Source organism: Miscanthus floridulus, chromosome 11 (assembly GCF_019320115.1).
Source record: "Miscanthus floridulus cultivar M001 chromosome 11, ASM1932011v1, whole genome shotgun sequence".
Lineage (NCBI taxonomy): Eukaryota > Viridiplantae > Streptophyta > Magnoliopsida > Poales > Poaceae > Miscanthus > Miscanthus floridulus.
In genome coordinates, this window is record NC_089590.1 from 50,027,834 (window position 1) to 50,036,205 (window position 8,372).

An 8,372-nucleotide genomic window follows, 5' to 3' on the forward strand; every position below is an offset into this window, starting at 1 on the left:
TTGAAAAAAATCATAATTTCAGGATCCATATGAAATTTCTACATTCCAAACGTTTTGGAGGGGGTAGGCGGTTGCCTGCGAGGTTGCAGCTGCAAGAGATGCGCCCCCGGGCACCCCGCGCGGCATTTTGAACTACGAAATCACCCACAGGGAGTCAGGGGCCATCGCCGTGCGTCAGGGGCCGCCGCCGCGCCTTCCCGTCGTCCGGCATCGGCCGCCACCTCGCCTTCCCGTCCTCCGGCATGGCCGCATGGGGAGTCCGTTGGATCACTTTTGCTCGGTCCAGATTGACTCAGATTGGGCTTTTAGAAAACGCAGGCCACGCAGACCACTAGCTTCCCTAGTCCAGGCCGATATGGCAGCCCATGCCGAGGCCGGCGGCGGCGGGCGCGGGACCCTTGCCAAGGTCTCCCTCTCGTCGGTCTCGGCCGCCATGGCGGAGGCCTCCACCTACCCCTTAGACGCAGTCAAGACGCGCCTCCAGCTCCACCGCAGCCCCGGCGGTGCGGGCGGGCGCGGCGTAATCCGGGTCGCGGCCGAGCTCGTCCGCGATGGCGGGGCTTACCGGGGCTTCTCCCCCGCCGTCCTCCGCCATCTGATGTACACCCCGCTGCGCATCGTGGGGTACGAGCATCTCCGGTCCACCCTCGCTAGCGAGGGGCGGGAGGTTGGCCTTTTTGAGAAGGCGCTCGCTGGGGGACTCTCCGGCGTTGCCGCGCAGGTAAATTTTTCTTAGGCACAAGTAACCTTTTGTTTTGCTTGTTTTTTTTTTTGTTAGACCAGCGCCCAATTAAGCAACCGATTGATGTACATGCAAATACAGTGGTTACGAATGTGACTCGTGAATACCAAATCTGTAAGTCGACATGAGATTTGCAGCTAGGCTGTGACTCGTCATTCTCACAGTGTAATTAGTGCGAAATTTAGAACTTATTTTGGGCTAGGTTGGCAAAATGTTGATCCAGACCATACTTGATGTATATTTCGACTTATGAATTTACTCTTTTGTTGGTTTACCTATTAAATTGCACATGGCCAAGCATCTTAGCCAAAAATGAGAGACACTTTTAACTGATCTGTCATCAATTCATCATCAGTCTCAATATTTAAGTAGTGTGGTGGATGATAAAGCAACACACAGCTTTTTTCTTTTTTTCTTTTTTTTGCTTTTTTTGGGTTCAATTGTTTCATGGCATGATGAACCAATGGCTTCATTGAGCAGCAGCAACAGTGAGACGCCACTTCAGTATATGCTCAAATTATATCACTGTCTATCTGTGATTCTATTCTTCACCTCCATAGCATGACCATTTGCTTCCAACACATCTGATCTTCCTTAACAGTTGCCAGTTGCTGATAGGGCCATAGTGGCAAAAAATACTTATCTGAAATGATATCCTTGTCCACTTCTGACAAGGTGCTGGTGAACTACCAGATCTAGATCAAACGTGTAAATAGCACTAAGGGGTGTCAGGAACTCAGGATCCAGATCTAGACTTAAGCTATGCACCGACATGACTCATACCTACCGTTGGATGGGATGATACTGGAGCAGCTGGTGACACCCATTTTGGTGAGTGAATATGATTACACAAAATACAGAAAGATGGCTTGATTAACACTTTTGTTCAGACATACTAGGTTTACAAATGAACAAGGAAATCAAATTAGACATCCTAAAATAGGTCCTATATGTGGGGATCTGTCTTTCGATTGATTGAGGACAGATAGGACTGCAGATCAGCATATCCACAAGTCATCTATGCTTGATTAGCCTTTTTCACAGAGTTCCTTGCAAGCTACTGGGTCAATCAGCATATTCAATTTTTGCAATGGTAAAATGGTACTGTATTAGTAGAAGGTGATGCTCTAAAGTCAATATTGCATGGTATTGATGTTCCCAAATTAATTCCTTTTTTATGTTTGAAGTAACTATTTCTTAGCCCATTGAATTGCTATGTAACACCGGAAGTAATTTTGTTCCTGCTTTGCAGTGCAGGTGGTGTCAAGCCCTGCTGACCTCATGAAGGTAAGGATGCAAGCAGACAGCAGGATATTGAGCCAAGGCATTCAACCACGGTACACTGGAATCGCAGATGCTTTCACTAAAATCATACGAGCGGAGGGCTTTCGGGGACTTTGGAAGGGGGTTGTTCCAAATGCACAGAGGGCATTTCTTGTCAACATGGGTGAATTGACATGCTACGATCAGGCAAAGCGTCTCCTCATTCGCAAGCAGATTTGCGATGACAATCTTTATGCTCACACATTGGCCTCTGTCGCGTCGGGGCTGTCTGCGACAACCTTGAGCTGCCCAGCAGATGTAATCAAAACAAGGATGATGAACCAAGGGAAGGAGGGTAAAGCTATGTACAGGAGTTCTTACGATTGCTTGGTCAAGACTGTCAGACATGAGGGTGTAACGGCACTGTGGAAGGGTTTCTTGCCTACATGGGCAAGGCTTGGCCCATGGCAGTTTGTGTTCTGGGTTTCCTACGAGAAACTGCGCCAAGCATCAGGTATTTCATCATTTTGATAATGGAGGGTGTGTTCCATTCGAGAGGCTTTTAGATTACAGAAATGTTCATTTCTGCAACTTCATTGTGGCTTCATACAGGGATAGAACCCTTTTTATGTTCATTTACTTGACCGTGGGCTTTTATCCTTTGTTGTTTCCAAGGGAAAACACAGATGAAGTTGGTATGCCTCACATTGTAATTTGACAATATACAAGACTCACTCCACAGAAAACTGAACACTCTCATCCATGCTCCCTTGTTCCCTAACAAAATTGCTTGCCCAAGCTATATTTGTGACTTGTTGGCTCACGTGAGAAGTTATATATGTCGTCCAAAATTTGTCATCAATAAGTCTTTATTCAGAACTTTTTAATCACAGTATAAGGAGGAAAAAAAGATTTGAATATGTGATGTATACGAACTAAATAATAGTAGCTCATGACTGCAGCAACTGGACGCCCTGTGGGAAGTCCTCGCAGTGCCGGATGTGCCGGACCATCCTGCCGGTGTCACCACTGGCCTTCGCCCGGCAGTCGTAGTTGGGCGGCGAGTGAAAACACGGCTCAATTGTGGGGGCCAGTCGGCACTGCGTGTCGGGCGCCTTTCCATGGTTAGGGGGCATAAGCACCCACGGTCTCAGCCCGGCCAGCCCCTGGCTGACGTACCCGAACGTCGAAACGCCGGTGGTGACCAGCACGTCCGCGAAGCTGAGTAGCACCATCTCCGCGAGCGCCTTCTGGTCCTGCTGCCGGTCACCGAAGCGTTGCTCGCCCAGATGCGTCGGCTGGAACACGCTCACCGCCTCCCCGCCTGCCACCCCGCCGTGCTCGTGGTAAAGTTCCCCGAGCTTTTCAGAGTACTCGTTGTATAGGGAAACGACGACCACCGCCTTGCGTTTGGCCGGCGCCTGGGTGCCGGAGCCCACGGCGGTGGTGTTGGCTCTGGTGGGCACACTGACGCCGGGCAGGATGTTCTCGTGCTGCGCGCAACTGAGGATCTGGCCGTAGAGCTCGTCGGTGGAGATGGGCGCCCACTTGAACACGCGCACCTGGATGCCGACGCGCTCGTCCGCCTGGGCGAAGTAGGAGGAACCGTGGGTACCGCGTCACCATGCCCCACACCGTGTTCCTGGGGTGGAAGAGGTAGCGGCCGAGGTGGTGGAACACGGCGTCGCGACGCGGGAACATGCGCGCGAGCTCCCGCTCGTGCCGCTGGATCAGGAACAGCGCCGGCACGAAGTAGTTGTCCGCCTGGAACACGAGCCAGGGCACGCGCGCCAGCTCGGCCTGCACGTCGTCGCAGAAGAAGAGCTTGTCCTGGGCGTAGTAGTTGTGCAGCAGGTGCACGTACAGCCACGGCGCCCCGCCGAGCGCCTCCCCACGTCTCAGCGTGTTCCCGAGGCTCTCGTTGGTGCGGATGCCGAGCCCCTCGTGGCCGGGGAGGTCTTTCTCCGGCAGGATCCACGTGGACCCCGGGAAAGGCTCGCAGAAGAGGCCGTCCAGGTCGTGGCGGCTGCCGCTGTGGAGGAGCAGCACGCGGTCGGTGAGCAGCGCGTAGAGGAAGCCGGAGGCGATGGAGAGGATGCGGTTGCCGAGGCCGGCGTTCGGTGTCCACACCAGGTAGTTGCACCGCGCGCCAGAGGGGTCAGCACCGTCGCCGGCGGAGGCGTTGGGAGAGGCGGCGCGTAGGCGTTCGACGGCGCGCGCGTAGGCGGGGGTGCCCGGGGCGCAGAGGCGGTGGAGGGACTCGTACCGGCGGAGGGCGGAGACGAGGTGCGGTGAGAGCGCTTGCAGCGACGCCTGGCGGTAGAGCGAGGTTCGGTACCGGCTCAGGCAGGAACTGTCGTCGAAGTCCGGCGAGAGGAGACCGCCCAGGAGCCGGTCGCCGGGGTTCGGCACCGTCGCCAACGGGATGCCGCCCTTCTCAGACACTGCCGCGCACAAAGAAAGCTAGTCGCTTGTTATTACGGAAAAAGGAATAACTATAGTGACACTGACGGGACTGTTCGAGAACATACTGGCGCTCATGACGACGCGGACTCCGGCCGAGACCCATGTCTGGGCGTCTCTGGAAGGCGTCCACCGGGTCTCGAAGAGGATGGCGGCCGTGAGAAGGACGGCCGCCACGCTCGCCGCGGCCACCAGCAGCGTCGGGATCTTGCCGCCGAGCTGCCACCGTGCCACCATGCTGCCACGAATGGGCCTCTGGTCGTCCACCAGGAGGAACGTGTGGCTCCGGCAGTTCCGAGCTTACTGCCGCGGCGAGCAGCCAAGCCATTAGCTTGCTAATTATTGAAGTGCGACGACGACGACGACTGTAGTTTGCAGCTTCATGACGCAAGGTGGTGCCGCACGCAGCACGCTGGAGTGAAACAGGGGAGCGTAGCAGGGTTGCAGGGTCAATGCTTCGATCGTGGCAAAGCCGGTGGAACTACAGGCCTAGACTGTAAAGTTACGCTATCTGAGCGTAATTTTAGCAGCTTGCCGAATCGGCAAAGAAACACGTAAACCATTTCCTCGTCTTATCATCATAGTTCTATGTCTCGTCCAAATTGTCAAACCTCGAGAGACTTGAAACCTTGAAAATGAGGGCAAGATCTCGACGAATCTTCTTCGCTTTTGAACAATGCACCTTGACTGAACTTTCACTGCCCAGCCTTGCATAGTTGCATACCAAATGCTTGGTGAAGCATAAAGATGGGCATGATTCGTTTTAGCCCATATATCGGTCCATCGAACCGAACCTATACCTAGATAGCAGCTCAGGGTCAAGCAGTTCAGTCCACCCCTTCCCTTCGTCCGGCAGCGGCGGCGGCGCCGGCCCTGTCACCCGAGCCTTGTGCCGTCCCGTTCCGGCATTCCTCGCCCGAATTCCCCGAGGCGAGGACGACCCTCCGCACAAGCCTTCACCGTTCGCGCCCACTCCGTCTTGGGATGGCGCCGTCAGACGGCGGCACGGTCATCTGCACAGCCAACAACCACTGCTCTGCGATGGCATCGATCGGCACCGCGCAGTTCCCCCACACCTCGGCGCGCGCCGCGCGAGGCGGCCACGACGCACCGGACGCCGGCGACAACGACCCTCCCCTGCCGGCGCCGCGTCCTGCGCGTCGCTTTCATGCACCCAGAGCACAGCAGCCGCGGCACCAGCGCCGTCACCAACGGCAACAGGAACGCCAACGAGGCGCCGAGCCTCGGCGTGAAACTGCTCTTCTCCGTGGACGTGCGGCGGCGCGCGTGAAGCCCGAGCTTCCCCGGGGCTACTACGGCAACGGCATCGTGCATCGTGCTCGGGGTGCTCTGAGTCCACGGCGGCCCAGCTGACCTCTTCATCCTCCTCGGCCGCGCGCTACGGGGTACGGCTGGCGCAGGAGGCCAAGGAGTGCGTGGACGATGACTACGTCCGCTCCATGGCGGACCTCGTGTCCTGGAGGAGCGGCCCGGCGCCCGGCCGGACCTGGCGGCGATCCTGGTGATCTCGGTGTGGACGCGGTGGACCTCGGCTCTGGGAAGGCCGCGCACATGGGCCCGGTCACTAGCGAGAATGCGAGATCCGTCCATCCCCTCCCTCTTCTTCTACTCGTACCTCTCCCATGGCAAAGCTTCGTTGCTTGCTTTGCCTAGCAAGCTGCGACCTGGGTCAGCAGCTAATAGAAATTGAGCAACCGATGCTCCTATACTAATTAGATAGATCGATAGTTCTGCTACAGTTCGCTCCATGGATCAACCGTCCCCAACTTTAGTGAAGCAGCAACAAGCAGGTTAGCATAATCTGGCATATCAGCATATTTTACATTGTGCACATCGGCAGATCGGTTCTAGCGATCTTACTTTCTTGTTCATGATCCGGACATACAACCCGTGCTCGTACAAATTACAAAATCTAATTCTAAGACATATTGAAACATATGACACGATCACTGCATAAATCTCTGACTCGTAAGTCGTTTAGGTGACTGCGATGTGCATTCGATTGTAATGTATGGACATCGTTACGAGTAAAACAAAAATCCGATGTTTAGTCTTCTTAGAGAATCCTCGCCATTGCCAAAATGAAGATACGAGAAATAACACAAGATACACTATCATCAAAGTCAAAGACGACATCGAATATCTAATACCTCATCAGGAGATCTGTTCTAGCGTTCATGGAACACAAGGGAAGTGTTGCAACCGCTGGTGCGATGTTCTTAGCCTAACCACACGTCAAGCTTCTTATATATCGTTAGAAGACCCAAATTGTACGAAGGCCCAAATTGTCCTCGTCAAGACCGACGAGAGGATCATCAGTTTCCTCGCCTCATTCATATGGAAAGCTTTTTTTAGACGCATTCATATGGAAAGCTTATTGTGCAATGGTGGACTATCTGACATGGCCGACCAAAATACTGATCTCTCCGTCCTTAAATACAGTGCATTGTGACTTCTAAAATTTGTACTAAAATATAGTGCATTCTACCTATGTCAATGTCTAGATTTGGCAAAGTTTATTGAAAAGAAAACCATAATTTGAGGAGAAACACCTTAATTGGTATCAATCTATGAGCACATGAATCATTTGAGGATTCCCTTTGTCCTAAAATTTTTGGAATGTACTATATTACAGGACAGATGGAGTAGACCCGTTGAACTGAGAGAGATCATGGATGGTTTGTCTGGGGTCGCGGATCATTTGACGGGGCACAACCAACACCCCAAGAGGCCACCCGATATGATTCTGGATGACTCTCACCGATTTGGATGGAGTTTGTAGTTATGGCTTTTTAAGGATGTGGTAAAATTGTTGGGCACCATGGACCGTCCGTTAGGTCGGGCGTCAGATCGGTGAATGGTCAGTCTGGACTTAGCAAACATAGTGTAAGTGTTGGTTCGCATGGACTATCTGTCTGGTTAATAGTGTATGTTTTAACTGGGTTTTTGCAATGGTAATTAAAAAACCCTAAAACTACATAGAACATCTATGTGAAGGATTGCATGTACGCATCCCCAAGATCTATTCAAGCATGACACTAATGTTTTGGCACATCCATGAGAAACCTTCGAAGCACTTCAAATCCCTATGCCACACCTCCACCCCCTCCACTAGAATAGGAGTGCCTGATCTTTTTTTTTTTTTGGAAACGGAACCGGCAGGAGAGCTGTCTATTGTATTAAAAAGAAGGAGCCTAGAAAGGCACAATACAACCATATACAGAAATGTACAAAATGAAGCCACAACTCCAGAGCCCCCATCTTAAAAGCAGCTTACATCAAGCGTGCAAAAGTAAGTTAGAAACGTGTTTTGCTCCCGCCATTGTCCATAGACTCGCCTGATCATTGATTTTCTAGAGAAGCCGCGTTGACACGGATTCCTTGCCCTAAAAAATTCTTGCATTTCTTTCCTTCCACACCTCCCAACAAACGTGAATGATGATTGAGCGAAGACCTCGTTGAAATGGACCGTGACGCCTAAGAGGGGAGTGAATTAGGCAACTTAAAAATCTAACTTTAAACTATGGTCTCTTTTTCTAACCTTAGCAAAACCTATGCAAAAAGATAAACTATCTAAATGTGCAATTACGGTTTTGCTAGTGTTGCTATCTCTACCGCAAAATGAGTTATGCAAACAATGTAAATGCGGAAGCTAAAGAGTAAGGTAGAGATATGTAAACTCCCATCGACGACTCCGGTATTTTTACCGAGGTATCAAGAAGCGCACAAGCTTTCCCCTAGTCTTCGTTGGAGCACCTCACAAGAAATCCCCCGCAAGGGCCAAGCTCCTGGTCGGGTAACTCCATGGATAGCCGTTGGGGATGAAACTCAGCTTTCTGCTACTGACCGAACGCTGATCACGTCCTGACTGGACGCGTCCGGT

The 8,372-nt window shown here is 52.3% G+C and overlaps 1 protein-coding gene and 1 pseudogene across 1 annotated transcript; one reads left to right on the forward strand and one right to left on the reverse strand.

Annotated features, from left to right (window-relative positions):
* Positions 1-23: 23 nt before the first annotated feature.
* Positions 24-2,799, forward strand: LOC136490669 (mitochondrial uncoupling protein 3-like). The gene is made up of 2 exons (XM_066486875.1): positions 24-721; positions 2,000-2,799. The coding sequence occupies exons 1-2, from the start codon at positions 251-253 to the stop codon at positions 2,534-2,536; spliced, it is 1,008 nt and encodes a 335-aa protein (XP_066342972.1). The 5' UTR covers positions 24-250; the 3' UTR covers positions 2,537-2,799.
* Positions 2,800-2,934: 135 nt separating this feature from the next.
* LOC136490666 (probable fucosyltransferase 7) lies at positions 2,935-6,393 on the reverse strand (annotated as a pseudogene).
* Between the last annotated feature and the right edge of the window lie 1,979 nt (positions 6,394-8,372).